Source organism: Camarhynchus parvulus, chromosome 3 (assembly GCF_901933205.1).
Source record: "Camarhynchus parvulus chromosome 3, STF_HiC, whole genome shotgun sequence".
NCBI classification, from domain to species: Eukaryota; Metazoa; Chordata; class Aves; order Passeriformes; family Thraupidae; genus Camarhynchus; species Camarhynchus parvulus.
In genome coordinates, this window is record NC_044573.1 from 90,324,379 (window position 1) to 90,349,868 (window position 25,490).

The 25,490-nt window shown below is 38.8% G+C and overlaps 1 protein-coding gene across 1 annotated transcript in view; it reads left to right on the plus strand.

The window, feature by feature from the left end:
• Positions 1-18,018, plus strand: part of UBE3D (ubiquitin protein ligase E3D) — a 77,408-nt gene extending 59,390 nt beyond the window's left edge. Inside the window, exon 11 of the mRNA XM_030944771.1 lies at positions 17,123-18,018. Coding sequence (XP_030800631.1) covers positions 17,123-17,143 — 21 coding nt within the window. The 3' untranslated portion in view covers positions 17,144-18,018. The remainder of the gene's footprint in view (positions 1-17,122) is intronic.
• Positions 18,019-25,490: the final 7,472 nt, after the last annotated feature.

The window sequence follows — 25,490 nt, forward strand, 5'->3', positions numbered from 1 at the left end:
TGGTGTTCAAGGTCTGTGCTTTTCTTTCCTTCTGTTTTTCAGTCTTTCTGTCTTTTAAACAGGCTTTATTTGTGTTTTATAGTTGGGAAAAGAAGATCAGCCAGAGACAGAAGATAGAGAAAAGTGCAAAACTTGTTTTTCCTATAGTTGGACTTTGTGTAGTGCATAGTGAACATGTATCTCTGACTGTGCATAAAAAATATGTAATGTGAAAAAAATTAGGTTTTTGGAAAGATCCCTGAGATTTAAAGATTACAAACCTCTATTTTAAAAAGCAAGCTAAGGGACAGTTAATTCTTTTAAATCAGTAAAGATAGGGAGGATCAGTCACGTTATAAAAGTAACCCTTGCACATGGAAGCAACCACACTCATTTAATTTGGCTTAGTAAGGCAATTTAAGGTTTTGAGGATCAAAATCCCTTTTGAGAGTTGTTTTTAGTTGTATATGCAGTACAATAGAATTTTGTATAAGATGCTTAAATTCGGGATACAAAGTGAGTGAAATGATGTGGCAGATGTTCAAAGTGAATAAAAAATATCTGTTCATGTTTTGTGTCAAGCAGCAAGGGGTTTAGTGAGAAGTCTAGAATGATTGTTTTAGAAGTTTGAGGCAAACAATTTTTCATTTTTATTTTTTCCACTCAGTACAGTTTTTTAAAGATTTTCATGCAGAAATGTTAAGTGCCTGGTGTTGATCTTTGGTAGTTCTTACTGTTTATCTTATAAAGCTGGTAAAATTTTGAAGAACTTCAGGTTATTTCTTTCAAACCTTAAGGTCATGCTGTGATCCTCAGCTTTGGAACATTTCTAACATGTTCTTGATAATCATCTTTCTACATTTCTACTAATTTATGCTATTTTTCATTCGCTGAACTTGGGGAAATGCTAAATTTTTTTTTTATAATGCAGGCAATTATGGTTCAACAGCATATTTTTTTAGTGGCCTTGCCCTAAGGAAGATGTTTTAAGCACTCTTATTTTATTTTAGAAGTCTTAGAGCAGACCAATGTGCTGTAATAATTATACTTCAATAATCCAAAATGATGCCTCCAGGGAGATATGACTCCAGTGTATACTTTGTTCATATATATTTGTCCTTGATGGTAAAATTGGATTAAAAAAATAAGAAAAAGAATTGGAAGAAAGAATCTGGAAAATTGATTCTTCTTGAAGGTCATTAATGTTTTCTAAAAAGTTAAAAATGAACATGAAATTGTCATTGTTAAAGAAATTGTTCTAGCTTTGTTTTGCGTAATAAGATTTTTATCAGTACAAGAAAAGGTCTCATAATAATAAAAGCTGATTGTTGTTTTCCTCTGAAACTGGAAAGTATTCAGTGGTTGGGAAACAGACAAAGAAAAAGAAGGGGGAGGAAAAGAAGCTTGAAGAGAATAATATGGACTACATGAGCCATAAGGTGAAGGACAGATTCATACTATATTGTAATATAAAGAGGTTGCAAAGGAGAAGGGGAGAAGGCAACCAAAACTGCAAGATAAGGTTTAATTCAGAAGCATTTTCTGTCCATATTTGACTAAAGTATCTTTCAAGTGAATGAAGGAGATTGATTTATAAAAACAAACTTAGGCAGCAAAATCAAGAGGGAATGTGAACTTTACAGTGTCTAAACCCCCCCAAAAAGAGCAGAGTAGACAAAGTCCAGTTTGTAAGTTTTACAAAACATTTGAACCATTTGTGTTTGAGGATGCCTTAGAACTACTAAACTTTTTAGTTAGCTGGTTCACTTAAAAAGTGCATACAACAGAAATACATTTATAGTCACAGAGTCATTGAGGTTGGACATGACCTCTTGATATCATCTAGTCCAACCCCCTGCTAAAGCACAGTCAACTAGAGCAGGTTACCCAGGACCATGCTCAACTGGGTTTTAAATACCTGCAAGGATGAAGACTCCACAGCCTCCCTGGGCAGCCTGTGCCAGTGTTGTACCCTGTTGCAGTCAAAGTGTTCAGAAGGAATTTCGTGCTCTTTAATTTGTGCTTATTGCCTCTTGTCCTGTCAGCAGGCACTACTGGGAAGAGTCTGGCTCTCTCATCTTCACTCCCTCCTATCAGGTATTTTTATACATTGATGTGATCCCCCGGACTTTCTCTTGTCCAGGCTGAGCAATCCCAGCTCTCAGCCTCTCTTCATATGAAAGACACTCCAATATCTTAGTCATCCGTATGGTCCCTTCTTAGTCTGTTCTTAGCCTTTTCCTTGCTTCATTGAGTCCATATCTTTCTTGTACTGGGGAGCCCAGACCGGGACCCACCAGTCCAGATGTGACCTTACCAGTGCTGGTTTGGGTGAAGGATGACCTCCCTCAACTTGCTAGCAACACTTTTCCTGATGCAGATGTATGTCCACTATGTTCTGTTACCTGGTCCTCCTTCATGAAGGGTGAGTCTTCTTCTTACAGACTTCTCTGCTGGTCTCAGGGGCCTGGGATCCTTGCAAAGACTGAGGCAAAGATTGAGCCAAAAAGGACATTGAGTACCTCAGCCTTTCATTATCTTTTGCCAGCAGGGCCTTGGGTACCATGCAGGCTAATGCTGTGCTACTCACTGCTTGTGTGTCTCTGAGAACCTGGAAGGAGCTGCCTCCTGGCTCGCTCACTTCTCACCCTCTGCTGACCTAGTTTGCTGTCCATGGTGGTGGTTGTTGTTGCAGTCAGCTGTTTAACTGGGCTGAGTAGGGACCCAAAGAAGCCATTCAGTTTCTGAGGTGTAGGGTTGGTTGCACCTGTTAGATGTTGCTCTAGATCTCTGCAGTGATGGGTAAGTCAGGAGTGAATACTGGTTCGATGTTAGTCTCTAAATAATTGCATTATCCCAGCCCAATGAGACAAGCAGCCCCTACGTACCCCATACACGTGCGCAGTTAATGTCTTTGTCTGACACCAGTGTTTTAACAGCTATTTCATTTTTGAAATGGGTTTTATTTCAGCCAGTTATCCAGGGTGCTGTCAAAGCCCATGTGTGAGCTGTGCTTTGCAGTGATAAATGAGTACAACTTGTATCATAATCTGGGTTTTTTTTTGCTTGGATCCCTTTTCAGAATGTGATGGGTGGCCTACTTTTATGGGGATGAAATATTATTTTCCTGTTCTTTTGTGACATAATGGGTCTTGTAAACAGTTGCATAGTGTTTTGGAGTAGGTGGCATTATTAGGATGGATATTAGTTATTTTGGGGATGCTGATACATCAACTCTGTATTTGTCTCTTGAATCTTCCTCATCTCTTGCTAATTATAGTTGGTCTTGAGGGGAATCAGCTTCCTAAGTTAAATAGACCAGAGTAACACACAGTGTTTCTGGAGTGTGTTCAGGTGAGAACTGGTTTATGTCACCTAATTCCATGTTCACAACCCCCTGATTATTTCACAGTTCTGTGGTGGGCATATGCTAATGCTGCTACTTACACTCCTATTTGGGAGCAAACTTCCAAATCCCTTTGCCCTGAAAGGAAGTAAATTCCTTTCTCTTCTGTTTCCAGGCTTATTGAGCAAACTTGTTCTTTTCTTTCTGCTTTAAGAATTTTTGGTGTCTTTTTCCTGCTGATTGATATATTTCCTCTCTTCTATCCATTGCATTTTTTTAAAATCAAATATAAGCTCTTCAGCAGATTCTGTGATTACTCGTACATCAGTTAGCTGAAACTGAGAAGAGCTTGTGCAGATTTTTTTCTGGTTGACTATTTTGCTTACCTAAGAAAGACTCCCTCCCGTCTTTTTTTTCTTTTGTCTTCTCTTCTCCCCACCTGCTGGCTCCTGAAAATTGGAAACATGAGAGGCCTTGTCGGATTAAGAGCCAGGAAATCCTTACTCTTTCCATGACTCATTGTGTGTGTCCTTGGGCAATCTGTTACTATTACAGCTAAAAGCTGTGCATAGCACTTGGCTGAAAAATTAAAAGCATGATTCAAGGAGATTATTTCAAATTTCAATCAAAGTGTGGCAAAAGTGGACAAAAAAGGGATGCTGCAGAAAATGAGTATGGGGGGGAAACAGTTTGTTTATGAGCTCCATAAAATGGTTATGAAGGGAGATAGGTAATGCTCACAGGAATTTCTGTCTTGTTAACCCCTTGATCCTGTCACAGTGCAAGCATATGCTTGGTAGTAGATGCATACACATTCCTCAGTTTCAGAGCTGATATGTTTTTATTAGAAATGAAAAGGGTAAATAAGAGTGATGGAAGAGGAGAGGGTGTACTGTTCAATAGATGCACCTGCACTCTACTTTTTAAATCCATTTCTCTGAAGGTTTTCTTGGGAGATTGCTTTGGTGGTTGTGTTAAAATGTGTGTAAATGCCTGAGGTTTTCCTGAGTGTTTGCTTAATTTTTGTCACATTTCACATCTTTAAGGATGTGAACTCTTCCTCACAATTCAGAAGTAACAGAGATCTATGGGGAGAGCAAAGGTCTGGGGCTTCTAGACAGGGTCACCTGGAGGTCAGAGAAGACATATGGAATCATTTACCTTTATTTTCCATGATAAATCAGACATGAAAATAACTTCAGGAAATAACAGGATGTGATATGATGATATGGAAAGTTGCCTATGGAACCCGCTGCTTTCAGAGTGTATTTGCAGATGTTTTAATACCATGTCCATTCAGTGTTCATTCACATGACATTTCCTATACCTTTAATTTGATTATTTTAATGATCTGTACATCAGCTCCCATTGCTACAGTATTGAGGGTGGTAATTTTCTATTCAGCAGCAATCTATCTAATCTAAGGTAGCCTTTCCATCTCCCCCAGCCTCTTGTTCATGTAACCTTGTCTCTTCCTTCTGCCTCTTTGGCATTATCCAGTGACTATGCAGATGTGCCAACACAGTGGGGAGGAAGTTTGCAAGAGCATTTGGTTATTGCTTAACCTTCCACTAAAGAAATGCATACTTTCTGGTGAAATACATTAGTGAAGCCTGCTGGGGTCCATGTATAATCTTTGATATTTCATTTGGTAAAAATGAATACCTTACATATTTTTTTCCCTTCATCTTCTTGGTTTGTGCTTTTATTGCAGCCATATCCTCTTCCAAAAAAGGCTTTGCTTGGGATGAGTGTTTGGCTTTGAATTATTAAATGCCTGTGTGTGGGGTTTATTCCTGTTTTTGAATAGTCATGGTTAATTGAGAAGAACTGTATCAGGGTTCTGAGATTCAGAACTTCAATGACCCTACAGTGTGCAAAAGGTCATTGTTGCAAAAGGTCAGTCCTGTCCCTGCAGTGGAATTGCTGTGCCAGTGGGCGGGGTCCGTCTGACCTCTGCTTGAGAGTGTTAACTTGCATTTTCCCACTGTTGCTGCTCTTCTGACATGCTGAGATAGGAATCTGATGAAGAGACTGGTTCAGAAAGGGTTTTGGTTTGGATTCTGTGCTATCAGATGTTTATCCTAGCTTCTGTGAGCAGTTTTTACTTCACAGACTCACAGTAATTGGTCTGGTTTATATCTGGGAGCTCATGGAATTCTTGTATTTCATGAAATTTAGTCCTGTTATTGCAGATAACATTATGGATCATCAATGGGTCAACCTCTGTCTTAAGATCCCCTTGGTTCCTTGTACAGCACTTCCTTTTGGAAAGCAAATTAACTTTCAATTGCTATTAATTGATGCATTCATCAAAATTTTCCAAATCTGTCCTGATAGAGAGTAAGTATTTAAAATTGTCTGGTGCCTATCAGAGGCAGGAATCCATAAACTATTTATGAGTCTAGATTTGACTCCTATAAGCACTTCACCACATGAATAATTGCCTCCCTTGGACAATAGGGGTGTTCCAATGTGTGTACAGAATCAAAGATCCACTTTAATTCAAAGTTCAACTTTGGAATAACCATGTTATTGTTGAGGAAATCATTAGAATCAAAAGGATGAGGAAGTTTGTCTCTGGTCAAAATTGTTTTTTCAGTATTGTTTTCAAAGAGAATTCTCTGTCATAACTTGTTTTAAAATCTTTCTTACTCTCTTGCTAATTTAATAAACTTCTCTCTCATGGGTGACTACTGACAAGAAATACTAGAAAGGATGCAATTTAAATGTACTGAAGTCAAAGTTAATTGCATTAAACCTTCTTAAAATGCAAGAATCATATAATACCAGGAAAATAAACATCTAGCATGCAGAAATTACATTACTACATTCCTTCTCTCAGTTGTTCTGCAGGCATGTTTTTTCATAATGAAAGACATAAGGGACTTGAATATAGTTTAGACAACCATTTTAATTTCTTACGATGTTCTCAGTCAAACTTTTGACTTTTGAGGTTCAATCATGCTGAGAGTTCCCAGAGCTGAGGGCTCATGCTGCCCATGGAGAGTCTTCCTGGTATCTTCATAGTTAAATTTTATTTATTTTGTACACCATGTCCTACTCTCACAAGAATGTGTCAATAACCATAGTAGTAACAAAGCTCATACATCTTTCAACACCTACTTCCCCACAGATCTTTGCTTTTAAAAATCTTCACTTTATTTACTTTTACGTTAGTATGAATTAATAGGAAGCCTTGATGAAAAGAGGTTTAACTTGCAGGGTTGATGTTTGAGCGCAGTCTGCTTTCAAAAAAACAAACTACTTGAAAGCTTTTATCTTCAATTATCTTATTGCTACAGGAAAAATATTCTGAAAATGGTAAATACTGTATTTTCTTATGAAGCTTCAAGGTCAGTAATCGTTCTTGTTACCAAGAAAACATGTTTTCATGAGTTTGAGCCTTAAAATGGATGGTTTCAGCTTTTGTTCTGATTGCAGCTGGCAAAAGAATGTGTTCAATCCCTAGAAATAAAAATCAGTTTGACCTAGTAATGGCTACAGGGATCTTAGAGACCAGAAATCCACACTGTAAAAATACCTGATATAATTTAGGAGCTCAAATCTCACTGAGAGTGGCCTTAAAATCCTACATCCTTTACAGGCTTTGAAAATGTTTTATTACCCAGCCAGTATTAAGCAGTGTTTACTGAATGCTTGGCCATTTAATAGGCATCATGAGACTTTACAGGAACAGGATGACCTGGGACCAAAGGACAGCCCTCCTCAGACTCTGTCCCCCTGGGAATGAATCATAGTAGGAGAAGATATTTTCCTAAATATCCTTTCATTATTGTGGTTTTGTTTTCTTCTGTGTGTCTCTCTATTTCACAGGATACAAATGAATGCCTTATATAATTTTTTTTCCTTCATCTTCTTGGTTTGTGCTTTTATTGCAGCCATATCATCTTCCAAACACCTGTTCCTGCTTTAACTCAGTCTTAATCTCTTGCCAAAAGCTGAACTCTGGTAGGAACGCAGTAGTCCCAATATGGTGTTAAAAATAAAATAGTAGTTGATACTTAAATACCCATTTATATACACAAACAAATTAATCCTCATACCTCATGCAGGGAGGTATTTATTCTCGCTCCAGTTTTAATTGCCAGGAAGCAAAGAGAGAATTTAAGCAGCTAATTTTCCAAACTTGCTTTTTTTTTCCATGAAGTTTTCAAAAGATAATCTAATGAAGAGATGTGTTGAACCTATCTAGTTTTAAAGTATTAGTTAACAGTGCCACATTCTCCTTTAACCTCCTCTATGGTTTTCTTTAGAGTTATGGTTCAGGTTGCATGTAAAAATAAAGATTGTGTGTAAATGTGAGCATATAACCAATCTCTCAATAAAACATGCAATTTATTTCTGTTCTCTAATGCACCCTTCTATGTCATGCTCCCTCTGCCCCCACCTCACATCTTACTGGTATTTCAAATCATATGTCGGGTAACATTTGGGTTTGGTATGTTGAGAAATGGGTGTGCACACAAGAGATGGCTGTGTCTGACACTGTGGCAACATTGAGTATGTGACAAGATATCCCAGAAGTTTCAGCATGACATCACAGTGTGCTCTGCTCCTGTAGCATTTGCTGAGGGAGACTCTTAGAAACCCAGTTTACATCTGTGTACTGGCTTCTATGACATAACTAACTATAAACATTGCAGGATATGAAGAGGGTAGACTATTTCTTGGCTTTCAGGGTTTGGTAGATTTTCTTTTTAGATAAAAATGTAACAGTTTAGAGACAAAAGCAAAATTAAACTGCAATTATACCCTCCAAGCCATCAGCAAGTAGAGAATGAACCAAAGTTGTTGGCTTGTTTCCTTGTGGCCTCTTTATTTGTAAAGCACCTTACCACAGTAGTATCTAATAAATCTTTTCCTAACAATCTGTTTGAAGGCAGAGCATGAGACCTCTGGCGCTGCTCTATAATTTCCTCTGTCAGTTTTACCTGTCTGTTGGGTTTTCTAAGGCATTTCAGTGTAAGAGATGAGAAGGTTCTCTTATGACTGGCCTCAAACAGACTCTGAACAGAGACCTAAATTTGGACAAAAAGAGAAAGACCGATTTTCATTAAATTAAAGTTCAAAGATGCATTGACCTTACAACATTAATATCTAATATTTCTGTCATCTTGCCAGTGTTGAATCTGGGAGATAACTGTATTGCTTTTACACTGGGAGTTAAGAAGAGTGTGAGGGAAGCCCAAATAATTTCTTTGGTTGATGCCTGCATGATAGCCTTGTTAATGCACCCCAATTGCATCTCTTTTATTTAGTGCATATGCTTGCCTACAGTTTGTAGCAAGACATACTGCTTTCTCCTTCTTTCTTCTTAGGTTTCCTGTTCAGTTCCTCTTTCTCTTTAGCTTTCCACCTTGCTTCTTCTAAACCTGAAATAATCTTAGCCTGCTGTTTTACTCCTATAAAGGGCAAGGAAGTTGAGGAGAGAAAAAAGACAAGAAACGTAAGCAAGGAAAGGCATCTCCAGCCAGGCCCTGAAGGGGATTCTGACTTCTAGATTTTGCCTGCTGCTGCAGCTGGGAAACAAATGACTATTTTTGTAGTAATCTTTTCCTGCAGAAACTGTGAGCAAGACTTTATCTTCTACTGCAGTATATCTGACATTGTGCAGGTTGGAGGTAAATCCTGATGAAAGGTGTGTTGTGTGGGTTTAAAGGAGAAGGATTGATTAGGAGTAGTGGTTAAAAATAGGAGAAAGACAATTTGAGTTACTGTGAGGAATGATTCAGTAAGAGGGAATAATAGAGAAAATGTTAGTTTATGGTGAGGAGATCATTTGAGCTGGAAAATGAAGCTGGTAATAGAAGAATATATTATTCATTTTTCTGGTTTGGACGATGCAGCACTTGAAAGTCACCTCTCTGTTTTAGAGTGTGCTACAGTATTTCATGTCTACAAGGAGAGGAAAAGACACAGTTTCCAGCTTCGAATCCAGCTTCAAATCCAGCTGTGTTACAGTGTAATAAAGACCTGAAACCAGTTCTTTTTCACATATGTTAGCACTTCGCTGTCTTTAAGACATAATAGGATTGAAATAGAGTAAGAGGGTATTTTGGTGAGATAGGATGCTTCATAGATTTTGTTGCAGAGAATACCACCTAAGAGCATCTAATTGAGAGCAGCAGCCATGCAAATGACCAGAACGTCCCACATCTGGGTAAGCCAGCATCTAATCAAAGATATAAGTGCATTGTGTGCTGTGAAACACACCTGACATGCACCATACTTTATCAGCTTAATTTTGAGACAGGAGATTCACTGTTTAAGAGAGGTTATGTGGCCACTTAGCTCACCCTATTTATTCTCTCTGGAATTAGGTACAATTTACTTGCTTCGTGGTCAACAAAATAAATCTATATATTTCTCTGTTTAGCCCTTTGTTTTTTTTATAAGACAGCAGACTGTTCACAGTGCCTTGTTCAGGGCTTTTTTCATCCTCATCTTCAATGCTGAAATACTATAAAAAATGCAGCTGCTGAATGCCACAGCAGCACCAGTGTGTCAGTTCTTCCCCTTTCTGGGGAAGATACAGCAGTATATTATTGATTCTGATCAGTTGAAACAGATTCCCAGGAGTGCAGAGAAATCTAGTGGCATGAGAGCTGCAAAAACAGAGCAAAGGCTCAGAGTGACATGGCTTTCAGGGAATCGTGCAGGAGCAAGCCCTGCCGTGACAGCAGCCTGTGAGTGTGGAATGGCCCACTGGAGTGCAGTGGTGGCAGACCCACGCTCCTCCAGTTCAGCCTTATGACACACTTCTCATGAATACTGAGAAGTTTTTAGAAGCTGCATCATATGTTTCAGTTTGGGCTGTCAGGCATTAATTTCTTCACGTCTCTAGCTTTAGGGTACAGCTAGCATGCAGTTAATTGACACAGCAGCTTGCAATGCCTTGCTTGTTTTAGGTTAACCTGTGTTTCACAACTACCCATGAATATATGTGCTTAAACAAATGTTTTTCTGCCGCAGTTTAAAACCACTTGATGCAGAAACATGCTGCTCTGACTGCATGATGAGTTTTAAGTTTGGAGTGTGGTGACTACTACAGTAAAAACCAAACTTCATCTGGTGTTGACTAAGAAAATCCCAAATTCCACGGGGTTTTTTAGCTCAGTTTGCTTTGTATCGGTAATTGCAATGTAACATTAGTACCCAATTACACACTCTGTTATGGTTTACATTCAAGAAAGTGTATGTAAGACTAGCAAAGGTAAATAATACTGCTATTTCTGTGCCTGTCTTAATGATGGGTACCTCAAGAAATAGCATCTGCCATGGAAATAAAAATAGTACAGGCTAATGAGGGAGAGTTGGCAGGAAACAAAATAAAGCCATGAAGTTTTGTGGCTCCTAGATGTAAAGAAACAAAAAGATTAATAGCCATCTCATCCTGAAATAAAACAAACCCAAAAAACTTTTCCTTTTTTCACACGAAGGACTACTTGATCTAAAATGTTAAAGAATTTGTTGTCTTCCTATCAGCTAAAAACATGCAGAGATTTATTTTCTACTGTTTTTGCAACTCCCAGTGGTTTTCTCTCTAAGACTTCGGCAATTTTCATCATGCAACTGTTAACAATAGCAAAGTGATAGCTTTCAGTACACATGCACAGCCTGGTACTCTTAAGAGGAATCTCTTGCTTTTTCTAATTTTTCTCTGTCACATTTCAAATCTAGCTTCATTATTATAAGAAATTAGTACTTTAGGAAGGATTAGGTTGAAAGAATGCATGCTGATTTATAGATGGGTTTATTTCTTAAATCCTGGAGGTACATTATCAGATTGAGAAATCATATTTAAAGAGGGAAACCCTTGCTTTTGTTGAAATCAATTCTACTAGAAATTGAATGAAAGTAATCCAATTCTCTTTCTGCTTGGTTGTTTTGGGTGTATTTCACATTTTCTCTAGCTTGGACAGAAGGGATTTATCTGAGTCGTGTTCTAATCAGTTTCTTCCTGCACTGAAGACTGGAAAGCCCAGAGATGTACAGTGCCTCTCACATTGTACAGGAGGACTTAGCTTTCCCCAGCCTTCTGGGAGTTCTGGGGAATTTCACTCTTCAGATGATAGGTCTGCTGAAGCCAGGCTCTTCCCAGCTTTCATTGCCACCTCTGTTCCTCTGCTTCTGTGGTAGCATTGCACTGACCAAAATTATGTTTCTTGTAAGACCTTAAAGCTGTTTGAGCACATACTCATTGAGAGGTGAAATTCCCTGCAGATGTCTGCTAAAGAATGATCTCGACATCCTGTGGAGTGAGTGAGGTAAACTGAGTCCTTCACAGAATGCCCCCTCCTCCCTACCCAAACCTCAGCCCTGTAGGGGTTAGAGGGTCAGACTGCAAAGCCACCATTCCACATCCCTTTGTTCTTCAACCCAGTTTGCAGGGTTTTAGTTTTTTAGCATGGTTCCACAATCTGTGCTTCATTATTGCCTTTATGACATAGTCTTGCAGCACAGTGCTGCTGTGTTTCTCTGAGTATGCCAGATGTCTTATAGTTTCTTTGAAACTTGAGCATGATAGTGATAGTCTTGAACACATTTTAGATTGACCCTACACATTAGTTTTGTTATTTCATTAAATATTTTAAACTTGGCTTGTACAACTGTATCTGTTCTGTCAATCTGTAGTATTGTTTTAGTGACCTTTTCAAGGGACTTGTGTTCTTCTAGAGACATTTTTTTCAAAAATTTTTGTTTCTATAGTAAAATACTTAAGACATACCAACCTAGTGATATGAAGTTATGGTGCTTTGAACATAGGCTGATGTTCTCTTGGTCTTCTTAGACCAAAAATGTAAAGGAAGGGTAATTAGATGAAACAATTTTTCATGTTCTGTTGCATACTCAAAACCAGACTTCTCACTGCATGGCATTTAAAGCATGTTGGGAAACTTTCCCTGTGTAAGAGAACATAAAACAATTATTGTTGACATGCTGTGTGAAGTGGCTGCCATTGATGAGCTGTGGAGGGGATATTAGAGCAGCCAAGCCTGCTTACATGACCTCCATGCCATAGGAGAAACAGGCACTGAGGTTCAACCCAAGGTTCAACTATTATCACAAGAGTCTGGAGTACAGAAGAAAAAGAGCTAATCATCAGTGTAACAGAGATACCTTTGCTGCTGGAGTGTAGCCAGTGAGTTTGCAGGCTACCAGGAGGCCCTATGGGGCAAGTACATAGTGTGCTGTCAAGGTAGGATCATCTCAATGATTGATGGGTTCTATCTTCTTGGAGGTCTTTTCCAACCATAATGATTCTGTATCTGGCTCCTCTTATACTTCTAGTAGTGAACATGCTGCTTTACTCTCCAATTTCCTCTAAAAATGCCTTTGCTCTCCCCAAAAGCTACCCCAGAGATCTTGAGGTAATATGCAACAGCTTGGTAACATTCAAGTCTGGAAAAGACAGCTGCTTTTTTATGGGTCTCTGGATTCAGTGGGAGCAAGTGTAAATATAGCAGTTAATGTTCTCTCACGTCTCTGCTCATCTTATGCCATCTGCTTTGTGTCCATTCATTCACACTGGTGCCAAATGTATTTCTGGAACAGAGTATTTGTGCATCTGCAGGCTTGATCCCAGATTGTTAGGTGAGAACAAATATATAAACTGTATGGTGTGGGTAGGCAGGTGAACTCTTAAGATTTAATGTGGCTATTCATAACCAGCTATTGCCAGTAGTTGCTAATCCACAGGGTAATGATAACAGTTATAAGTTGTCACTGCTTCTAGTGGTGGTGCAGGAATGGAAGGAGCACTGTTTCCCCTCTAGGAAAGACCTTATTCCTTTGTCTGCACCTATGGCAATGCCAAACTTCTCACAGAGTTTATCAGAAATCAAATATTTATAGAGCTGGGACCTAGGCATGGTGCAGATGCTTTAATCCTCCCACTTGTTGATCTGTCATTATTTTACAGGAGTGAGAAATGTGTCAGGGTTATGGCCTTCTCTGTCTGTTTATGTACATTGTCCCTGGAGTGGTATTAGTGCATTATTAAATATGGGGATAAGGGATATGTAGGTTCAGTTATACTCACACAAACATGTTTATATCACTTTCTCTGAGTCTTTTTCCAAGGTATAAGTGTATTCTATGTACAGGGCATCTTGACTGCAATATAATTGTGACCACACAAGCAGTTGTACTTGCTGTAGTTACTAAGGCTTAAGCCATAACACTTAGCACTAGCCATAACATTTGTAGCAATACAAATCTGGATGAATTAGACTGGTCTGAGGCTTTGAGTATATGTTATCTTTCAAATCCAGCTGTACTTGTGGAAAATACCACTATCCTCAGCTTTTCACTCTCATTTCCACCAGAGATTTGTCTCTCCCCTGTGATCTGCCAGCAGAATTGTTTGTGCAAGCCCTCCCTCTCTTATTTCTAGGATAAACCCATCCATTTAATACAGACCAGAGGGCAGAGTTTGGTGTATCAGTCTGATTTCACCAGACAGTAGGAGAAACTCTGAAGTGGTCTTTTGTGGGGAGAAAGGAATGGTAACTTGCAGCAGAGAGATGCCATGAGCCTGTGAGATTAGTATCATCCAGCACAGCTGGATCTAGGAGCAGAGGTCTGCCCACAGCTGTCCTTGTCTTTTTGGGAAGGTTATTCTCTTCCTGTGCACATGGATAGCATGGCATTGCTTGATTACCTGTCAGCCTTGAGTGGAAATAAATACAGCATTTGATGTTGATTGTAGGCTGTAGCCTTGCTGGTGTGTAATCAGCGTTTCCTCTGCAGTCATTTCATCACGCCTGATTTCACACTAGCACATGTGCAGGATTAAAGCATGGGTATCTGTCTATATACAGACTGTCTCTTGCAGTAGATATGATTTAAGATCGCCATGTAAGTTGTGTTCTAAAACACGATGTAGCATTATGAACTGGGCCTGGTAGTGTTTAAAAATTGGCCTAATGTTCAAAGAAGACAACAGTAAAATATCTTTCATACATTTAAACTTGAGTTTTGAGCTGGTGGTGGTGTTTTATTATTTGTTGTGCAGTGGAAAAAACCACAGCAGTCATATTTTAGGAAGCATTCAGAGATTTAATTTCTTCTGCTGAAATTGAAGCATACATAACTACTTCCAACCCACTATTTTCCTTTATAATTATGCAGAAGTAAACTGAAGTACAATTCCCTCTCTAAAACTAAAGAGAAATTCTGTATCTTCTACATACTTTTGTTTAGCTCTTAGGAGAGACATAGGTATTTAAAATCCTTCATTGTCAGCTTTGAGACACATACATAGGGATTTTTGTGCACCATTCACTTGGACTGCTTAAAAGAGAGCAACATAAGAACAGTTTCAAAACTTGTGTTACAACATGGGAATGCAACTTTTGATGTATTATTTCCTGTTTTGTGGAAGTAAGAATCTGGCTCCTTGGATGGTTCCTGGAGCTGATTCAAAGATTGAACTTCTTTTTCCTTGCTTAGATGATTTGCAGATTGCATTTCTTTAAAATATGTTGTTTAGCTGCTTCTCTCATGCTCCTGCTTCTCTTACAGCAGTCATCCACTCTGCCAGCTCACCTAGTGTTAGCACTTGGTAGAAGAGATTTCACCAGCTTCAGCCATCTGGAACCAGCTTCTTTGATCTCTAAATTCATTAGGTCGCCATAGTTTAAAAAATATTTTAAGAAGTTGCAACTGTTTCTTTCACCTTTTACTCCTCGGTGTTTGGACATATTTCACTTGACCAGGTTGCTCATGGCAAGTAGAATTTGAACTAGATAATCTTTATGGGTCTCTTCCACCCCAAACCATTCTATGATTTTTCTGAGAAAGCCAAGAGAGCACATCTTCTAAAACTGAGCATCAGTACCTGGATATCTTAACTTGTCCTGACTCCGAGAGATTTTTAACAAAGCTGATGCTGCTTTACTGTTTACTGAAAGAGTAATCTGAGTGCATAGACATTTCTGAAAATTTATGTTCTTTAAATCATAGAATGGTTTGGGTTGGAAGGGACCTTAGAGATCATCTCATTTCAACCTCCCACCACAGGCAGGTTCACCTCCCACTAGACCAGGTTGCTCAAAGCCCCATCCAGCCTAGCCTTGAGTACTTCCAGGGATGGAGCATCCACAATTTCTCTGGGCAACCTGTTCCAATGCCTCACCATCCTTATAATAAAGAATTTCTTCCTTCTGTTTAATATAAGACATGAAAATTTTTGTTTCTGAATTTAAGTTCGAATTTGGAAGAAGAAAAGAATGATTTGGAAGTGTGGGAGATTTCAGGGATCTCAGTTGTGTTGTCTGTACAAACCCTTCCATGCAGTAACTGCAGTTTTCTACTGGGTTATTGCTGTTAGACTTGGAGTAGCAAAAGAGTGTTCAGGAAGTGAGTTTGCATGGTTTTTTTTTTCTATTCTTAACCAAGAATTGTTGTCGTGTCCCATTTATGCCTTATAGATGTGTTATTTAGACATGAATCCTTTGTGTGACTGATTCTTTACTGATTCTTTGAGAACCATCCTAGATATGTTAAAAATAGTTTTGGTTTTTTTTTTAACATCCTTTATAGCAGACATATAACTCTCTTAAACATACTTTGGGCACAGGATCCAAAAGGAGTGGTTTAGCTCTGTTTTATCCTCTGTTCTGAATACTCAATGATATTTTATGCTTGCATTTAATTCCTTCTGGTTGATCATGCTTCATGAGTTCTTTTGTCACAGCATCTAGTAGAGTGGTGATTGAGGGTCATCTCTGAAAATCCAAAGTTGTAAAATTTTAATTTTAATCTTCACTTAGGTGACTGTTGAAAGCTCTTGCAGAGAACAAAGAGGAAGTGTCTGTCTCAGAAGTTCTTTTCTTGTATGTTTTTCATCAGACAGGAGGAATAGGTTGTATCTTTACAGAAGACAGTTGTGTAACCTGGTGGTCATTTTTCTTTGTTTCTTCTTGTGTTTTTGTGAAGGCATCTGTACATCTGTTCTTCTGTCCTTGTGATCAACAAGAAGTATGTGAAGCAATCTCCTTATCAGATAAGAATCTGGATGTGTCATTTCCAGTCAGCTAACTTAACTTTCTGCACTGGTATACTGCACATCCTGAAGAAAGCGAAACAAAATCAAAACCATACAGGAGAAACTGCTGCATACATGTGACCAAGAACAAATTAGTTTGAGACAGCAGAAATCCTGTGGATCTCTTGTATTTGATAGATCACCTTCCCTCTAAGTAGCTGTTAGACAGTGCACTTAGTGCAGTAAAGAGAAGAGGTACATCATTTGCTATCTTCTGATCATATACAAGTATTTGTCTTCTCCCCTCTGGTAAGATTTTGGTTATTTCAAAATGTAGGACATTTTTCTTTATGACTTTGGACTTCTCATTGTGACTTCGGAATCAGGATTTGGCCTAGAGTGACAGCACTGTTCAAGCAAACTAATATTCAGACAAAACTGGGAATGTATCAAAGATTTAATCTAAGCTGGTTTCAAAATACTATCAAATAGCCTTTGAAGTTAGATGAGATAAACATTCTTTGTTATTCTGAGGGAAGAAAACATTTTAATTGTACAATGCAGGCAGTGCTTGAGCAAAAAAAGAAAGTTTGGGAATTTTTAGGAGACAGGTAGAGAAGAGGTGGAAAAATAGCAATACATCATCTGTTTTCTGATTGCACTAGTGTGTCATTAAGTAAAAAGATTAGTATAATATATCATTTCTATTGATACAAAGAAGCATCTTTGTTTCACCTGCAGTGTTGAAATTAATCACAGTATTTTTTTGCTTCCTTTTATAGGTCGCCTTTTTGAAGATGTGAAGAACGAAGATACCTGTGTTGAAAACTGTTGTTAGATTTATTTTCAGGAGAAAAGTGTACAGATAGTGGGACTTTTCCAATAGTGGGAGTTTTAGAAGAAATCCTCTGGCAATACAAAAGAAAATGAGGTGGGGTGGCTTGGGTGTATTCTTCATATCTGAGTGTGTTTCAAAACCAAAGACTTGACTTTTGTATCCAGTGCATTCTTAGATGTCATTGGAAGAGTGGCTTACCTGTCACTCCTATGACATCCAACTGGGATGACTCTTATCATGTCTTCACTGCTAAAAGGAAATTCCCTATGTATCTTGTGTTACCTTTACCAGTGTTTGATAGCAATACATTTATCTGTAGGAAAGTTCACAACTGGTAGCAAATGTTTTAAAATGTCATGGATTCTAATGTGAGTTCTTTGCTCTGGTGAAGTTAGAGGTCCAACTTAAAAATATAAAATCTGTTTTTTGTAGAACTTACGTGTTTATCATGTATATTGTTTCTGCATTAAGATTTGCCTCTCTGCTTGAGAGTGAAGGAAGACAGTTTCTGCATATATCATATGATGTATGTTTTGAAGAATCAAGGTTTTATGGCTATTTGGAATAATTATTATTATTTCAAGAAAAGTTAACATTCCCTTTACTCATTAAATGATCTTAACATAGGAAGTGATCCTACAAAGTGTTGGACACCTCAGTTCTACACATCCAAAGACAAGGAGCTGAGGCCTCACAGCATCCACTCTGGATACAATTTTTCTGTTATTATTTTAGTTTTCAGTATTGAAGGAAGAACAAAATTATTCTGACTTCTGTGTTTAGGGACTACATTATCTAGCTCCAAGATATTTTGTCTATGCACCAATGTTGAGTCATTTTATGAATAAAATATTTTTTCTAAATTAGTTTACCATTTGTTCTGCTTAATTTCTGTGACAGTTTCAGCTTCCCATGATGCCTTGAGAAGGCTGACCTAAAACAGAGGCTAGACAGAGTTAAAGAATAAAGTAGGTATTTATTAAAAGGCTTTAATGGATACACCTTGGGCAGTACAAGAGCCTGGCCAGGGGTACACCCAGGATGAACCCAAAATGGTCGCCGGTCCAAAAAAATGGATGACCAGTCACAAGGTCTCACACTTTTATGAGTTTTGGTCCATTTGCATATTGGAGATGATTGTCCAATTACACCTTGAGGTTATGAAGTCCCATCCTTCTTGTTTTCTCTCTTCAGTCCACCGTTGTTTATGCTCTTGGGCCTGAAACTTGTATAGGTTGTCCTTGGTCTCGAGCTAGAAAAGGAATTGTTTTGTCCACCTACTCTGTGAAGAGAGCTTACTCACACTTAATATGAAGCTCAGAACTACACACCTAGGCAGCACAGAGTCTGGAAAAATGAATGCTAAAACTTAAGGCATCATTTCCCTCCTTTGGATGTCTGACAAGGCCTTTACCTTGTCGAGTCTCTATTTTAAATATCTGCTAATAATAGGTACTTAGATAAGTAACAATAGTAAACAACTAACAAAAACAAACATCTAAAAATAATAAACATCTAACAACAGATAAATACCTAAGTATCTAAGTATGACTGAGCAATTTGCAGAAGGCAATCATTCATACCACACCAAAATATTCTTCAGCCTCTTTAAATTACCCCTGTTCTTATTTTGCATGTATGGAGCAACCTTCTTCATAGCAGCCCCTATGGTGCTGTGGTTTGTGGCTCCAACATCCATATTTTGACTATAGCTGAACTTTCTCTTATTTCTCACTCTGCACCCACTTTCCCCAGTAAAGAGGGGCAAGAAGTTAGCGGGGGGATACAGCAGGGACAGCTGATCTGAATTGGCCAGGCGAATATCCTGTACCATACAGCATCAAACACAGCAGTGAAAGTGGTGGTAGGGGAAGAAAGGGGGAGAGGGGTGTCTTCCAAGTTTGTGGTTGCTCAGAGAATACGTGAGCATTGGTCTGTTTGTGGGAGGTGATGAGTTACTGCCTTTCATTGCTTGGTTCTGTGGCAGCAGCTCTCTGGCCACAGAGAGCAGGTACAGGCCTTCCCAGGCATTTTCCCTGGGGAAGGCTGCGAGAAGCTGTGAGAATGCTCAGAGAAAGAATGAAAACAATTCTTATCTCCACTTGCTGCACCTGTAGCTAGGCAAATATGGAATGTGTTATAGAGATTTGTTTACCAAAAAGTAGTAATGTTTTAATTAGTTAACCAATGAGATCAAAGCTGTATTGGACGGGCTGGAAGGAGTTTCAAGTTTCTTAAAAATATAGTATGAATGCAGTAGAGAAGAATAAAACAATAATTCAACCTTCTACATCACAGAGTCACTGCTAATTACACCCGCGTCAGGGGAACCCCTGCGTCGACATGGTTCCATTTTTGTTTGATGGTTTTTTTTCCCCTGTTCATTTATTAAACTGTCTTTCAACTCACAGATTTTCTTGCTTTTTTCTTCCTGTTCTCTGCCCCATCATGCTGATAAGTGAACGAGGGCAGGAGCGAGTAGCCAGGTGGGTGCTTGCTTAACTGCTGGCCAGGGTTGACCTACCACAATTGTGAGTAAAGTTGTGAAATCCCCAACATAAAAAGAATTAATTTCTCTGTTTAGGCTGCCCTCCCATCTGGGGACATTTTCCTTCTCAGTGTTCTCAGTGATCACAGTTGCCTGTCTGTATCAGGAGCAGGGCAATTTGACACATTTAGTGTCATTTTTCCCTTTCTTTGATTCTAGCTCTGAGACCTCTACTGACATTTAACTACTGAAATTTCTGGAAAATATCAGACCACATATGATAATATATAATTGTCTCTGATGTCTTTCATTTGAAAATAGATTAATTTGGCTATGTTCAGAAAATAAATACTCCTGTGCTCTCCAGGTACCAGGCAGTACATTATTCAGAACTCCTGTTTCTGAAGAGAACTTTATTGGGTCTTTTTTCTCCCCTCCTATTTTTTATGTCACGCTTCCTACTGAGCCAGTAGTGCATTTGAGGTTTGACAGGTTCATTTGACACTTTCTCGAAATCTCTCTGCTTTATAAAAGCAAAACTTGGCCTTTGTTATCTTTGCAGTGAACCATGGGCCCTTATAAAAAATGGACTTAGGTTCAGAAAGACTGTTGAGCTCCCCTCACACCTTCTTCCTTGACCCTTGCCTACCGCTGCTCTTGCCTCCATTTCCCCCTCTGTTAAATAGCAGGGTATTTTATTTTTTTGTTTGCTTATTAACATCAGCATTTTGAGAAGTAGCGCAATTGCAAAGTACAATTAGTTACTGTGTTACTTGCTTTGCATCCAGAGTTAGTGATACATCTTAGTCTAGGTTAAATACCATGTTGGGATACAACTGTAACAGAAAGTTTGTTTTGTTTTGGAATGTGCAGAGAGTAGGTCCATGAAGATGGAAAAGCAAGAATCAAGATAGAGGCTAGCTTAGAAGCTGTGCCCTTACAAAACATTTGGTCCTTATTGCTTGTCCTCTCTCTCCAGCATTTTTATGTCTTTCAGTCTGCCCTTCTCACTGCAGAAGCTGTCTTAATTTTTGCTTTCTGTAGTTCCACACATTATGTTAGTCCTGAAGTAATAATAATTAATCAATGACCCCAACCTGCATTAACTGAGATGTGCATCCTTTCCCAATGCAGTTACCAAATACTGTATGGCACCCAGAAGATATTAAATATGTTAGCTTTAATTCTTATATGCTGTTAGATTATAAAGCTGACTATTGCTGTGGGCAGAAAACATGCCTGTCAGACCAGTACTGTACTTGCCATTAGCAACAACAGACAACAATATTATTGCTGTCATTAATGGGTCATGAGGCAATTGCATTTGTGTAGGGCTTGCTATTTCTCCTTAAAAAGAGTGACTATTTAACTGGAATAGTAAATTGGCATACCAGATTAAGTCCCAGTGAGGTTCTTTTAATTCCAAAATTAGGGTGGCTTTCTGGCTTCATTTAAATCCCTGCTAGAGTAGGTTAGGATAAACTGAATAATAATAACAAATGGTTTAATCATAGAGCTGTACTGGCCTTACCCTGTGAGTTGGAGGGCAAGTTCTAGTTTGCCTCCATCTTACTTTTCTGTGTAGAGAAACTTTTGTATATAAGGAACAGCTTTAATTAAAATTTACAATAGATGATTCTGCTCCCAAACATACTAGGTTTAAACGCAAATGCTTTCCAGTAATTTTCTTTTTATTTTGCTGCCTTCATCTTCGTTCCTCTCAAACATCACCTTATGGTTTCAGTTTTAGACTTTGTGTCCTATCATTCCTCTCCTAGCTGACTGCTCTCCATTATAAATGACAGGTGACTTGTTTGAGGTACTGCTTTAGCTCATCAACCTCATTCCTTTTGGTTTTCCTCCATGGGCTTTTTTGCTACCATTGAATCACTATCTAGAAGCACTGCAAAATCTGCAGGTGAACAAATTATAGAGACATTGAGCAACTCTTGTCTTTTGAAACAGCTTCAGTTTATTCATTCAGAGCAGGCTGAGTTGCCTCATAGCAGATGCCAGGGAGCATTTGGCAATAAATATCATGAATTCTGCAGGTCCCCATGAAAATGGCTCAGTAGTAACATCTGTGTCTTCTAATACCTGAGTGTAACTATAAGTGTTGAATAGCATGACATTTTTCTTGCTGTAGATAGCAATGGTTGGGTCCAGGTCCCAGAGTTCTGTGGTTCTGTGTGTTTGGCTGGTGTTCTCTAAACACGGCAATAATGCTATTGTCTCACTGCCACAGGCTTTATTCCCAGCTACGTGTCTTACACATGGATTGTGCAGGTCGGTTCTGTGTTCTTAGTGATAGATACTTCTTCTACCCTCTTGTATTCAGTGATAATATAAATATCTATCAATTTGCCAGTGTAAATAGTAGAAAACGGTTTATTTCAAACTATTAAACATCTATAAGTCTATATTATGTGCTTTTCATCATTTCCTCAGGACTGCAAAGCATTTAATTATTCACATTCTTTTGTGATAAGTGGGTTTTCTGTAGCACAGGCAGGATGGCACAGCTGCAGATGGGCTCTACCATGTCCTTGTGGCAGCACCACCAATGAGGGGCTTGTGAAACAGACTTTACACCTTCATTACTGACACCAGGTTATTACAACGCTAGTGGGCTGGGCATCTTGTCTTTTACTACGTGTGTGTCCTCACTTCTGAATCTCTGACTGTATCATAAGACTCACGACTTTTCCAATAGCAACAAGGTCATTTTCTCAGCAGTGCAGCTGGGAAAAAAATCCCTGTGTGGCCATCAGCTGAGTTGCACAGGTCTTCAGATGGCAGACTATTGAACACGATAAAGCTGATGTAGCTGTCCCGAATTTAGTGGAGTTGTTGCCAATTTGTATCAGCCAACGATGTTCAGTGTAGCAGGAGGGAGATGGAGTCTCTTGTCTTCCCCTCTCAGTCCTGTTTCAGAATATAAAATTGGGTTGGCACATAGGAACAGGGCTGACTATATCTGAGAAAAGCATGAAAACACATCTGGACAGATATGGAGTCAGTTCCATCTCTGAACCATCATAATTAGAGGGCGCTGCACAGCTCACAAGTGTTGTTCCTGCAAGAAAGGGCATTGGCTGTAAAAAAAGCAGAGGGAAGAAAGAAATTCAGTCAGTGCTCTATCAGCTCTGCATGATGGAGTCCTAGGTTAACAGGCTTATTGAGTATATCCATGATGCAATGGCTCTACTCTCAGCTTCTTTGTCAACCTCGTCAGAAGTTTCTAGTTTCTATCTGTGACTAACGGGAAGCATGACATGCAACAATCCAGTTGTATATTTAGTGTAGGCTGTTTGCTCAGATTACTTGACTTGTCCTTTACTGGGCTTTGATTTATGTGGGCATAATATGAAAAGGGCAAGAACAATCCTTTGCCTGAGCTGTGAAAGAAAACTGAGGTATAGGACAATTTACTGCTTGTGCTTTGTTGCTGGAAGGAGGTTTTGTGAGTTTGCTGGAATAAATATTCTCAAACATGTGAAGCAAGATGAAAAAGCACTAAATTAAAAGCACCTTTTAAATGTATGGCTATTGGGAAGAAGATATGAGTTGCTATTTTAGTTGATTCACAGTTATTATTAAGATCATATTTTGTGGTTGAGATGCACAAAACCAGCTTGACTGTTGCAACCCCTTATCTCGGGAGCACAAAGAGCAGTGTCTGTTCCAATCCAGCAAGCACAGCTCTGGCACTCAGGCAGCTCTCTGTGCAGGTAAACAAGGCATGAGCGAGCCCCACAGAGGAAGGACATCACGCAGCAGAGGGCTCTGAGATGCTGAGGGGGAAAATATATTAACAGCCTGCCTGAAAGAGACATTTATTATGTCCTTAAAAGTTCTCTTTAGATTGCAACAGGCATATGAAGAAACATCTCTGTAAACTGGGGGTTTTGGAATTGGCATTGTAATTTGTAAATAAAAACATTTCCTAGGCTGTTTTTTTTCAATGATCTCATGAATGCAAAAGAACATCTTGCCGTACAGTAACACCGATTTATTTTGCAAATATTTCTAGTTACCTGTGGATTTATTAGTGAATGCATTACAATCTATACCTTCCTCGGCTTCTAGATTTTGACACTTACTTAGCAATAGTCACCATTTACACAAAAGTATATTAGGTGGAAACTAATTGCAAGTTGTTGTTACAGTTATCAGAAGACTTGTAAGTAAACCAGTAAGTAAAAAACAAGCTATTTGTTTTCTAGTGCATCATTTCACATTTTAAAGTGGATTTTTGTCTTCTACCCTACTAGGCAGATGTTGCATTATTAGAATTAATAATTTTCGGTTTTGCCATAGAATATAATTTTAAAGCATTTTTGAAAGACCTGGAATTCAGAACCTATGAGACTTTTCCAACCCTTAAACCTCCTCTTGTAGATGTCACTCTTCCATATGGTTCTCTCTCATATGACTACTTTCATATCCTGCTCCACCCTAAAACTGATCAGTTCATTTAATTTTGGTTTTTTCTGTCCTGCTACCCTTACTGAAAACCTGACCCAAAGTCTCATCCTTCTGATAGGAATCTTCAGATTTCTGAGGTAAGTGTATCCCCAGCTGTAGTGCACCTGTTTGTTGTTGTACCAACAGCATCCTTTAATGTAGGCAGTTTCCTTCCTGGGTTCTTAAACCCTATTCTGTACTTAGGGAACAATTCTATCTCCTCAGTGCTAATTTTATTAGTGGTTTCATCCCCAAAGATAAACTTGGCATTCTACCAAATTCTGGGTTTGTACCTGCATGAATTAATCTCATGTGTGGGAGTGAGCAAGTTATGCATGAGGTGTGCATCTTACCAAAGAGACATTAATACTTTCTTACTTCTTTTGGGAACACCTCACTTCATGTATTTGTGAGTGCTTCTATTTCGTCTCAAATCTGCTGGAGGCTGGCTCACCCCAGCTCTTCTTCCCTTCCATTTCCAACTGTGAAGACCTAGGGAATGCCATTATTCTCTAGCAGAAGAATCCAGTTATTTTGTAAGTGCATGATCTCATGCTTTGTGTGTTGATCCTTTCCTTAGTTTTTCTGATCCTCATCTTTATTAATGATGCTTCTGGCTGTCACATCAGCAAGTGTTCTTACAACATTTCTAGTGAACCATGTCACTCTGCTATGGTCACTAGTGAACATGTTTAATAAGAACAGCTTATAGGCAGAACTACAATTCCCTCAAGCCATTTACTTCACTTTTGGGTTTCTGCTGAGGAATTGAGCCTTGGAAGTTCATTTCAGACCTCAGCAGGAATCAGGATCTTGATACTGTCCTCCTGAGCTCTGTGCCAGGACTGATCTGCTAAGCAGAGTCAGCCCTTCAGCTGTTATTGACATTCACTGGGCAGTACCTGTTCCTGACCATGCGTGAAAGACAAATTCTCTAGTTAATGGAGCCCCCCCTGTGGTAGAGAGGTGCTGGAGTATTATACACTTGAGCTATTAGGTAAAAATTGTAGATCATCTCATTCTTATTTAGCACTGGGTTTCTGGTCAGTTTGGGGTTGCTTTGTTTTATTTTGTTTTGTTCCAGAGGGGTTTGTTAATTTTGGTTTTTGGTACAAAAATTTGAGATTCTAATGAGCAAATGCTCCTTAAAAAATGCAGTGTTACACTCCATCCTTCTACTCTGAGTACCAAATACAGCCTGATGATAAACTGAGATCAAGTTATGGGAGTGGGAGCAAGACAAGGGTCATATTCTGGTATTGTCAATGGAAAGTGTTGCTGGTCTAAGCTTAGATGCTGGATGTCACAACTTTGATAGCTGTGTCTATAGCATGCCTACAGGCAGGGCTTGGGCAAT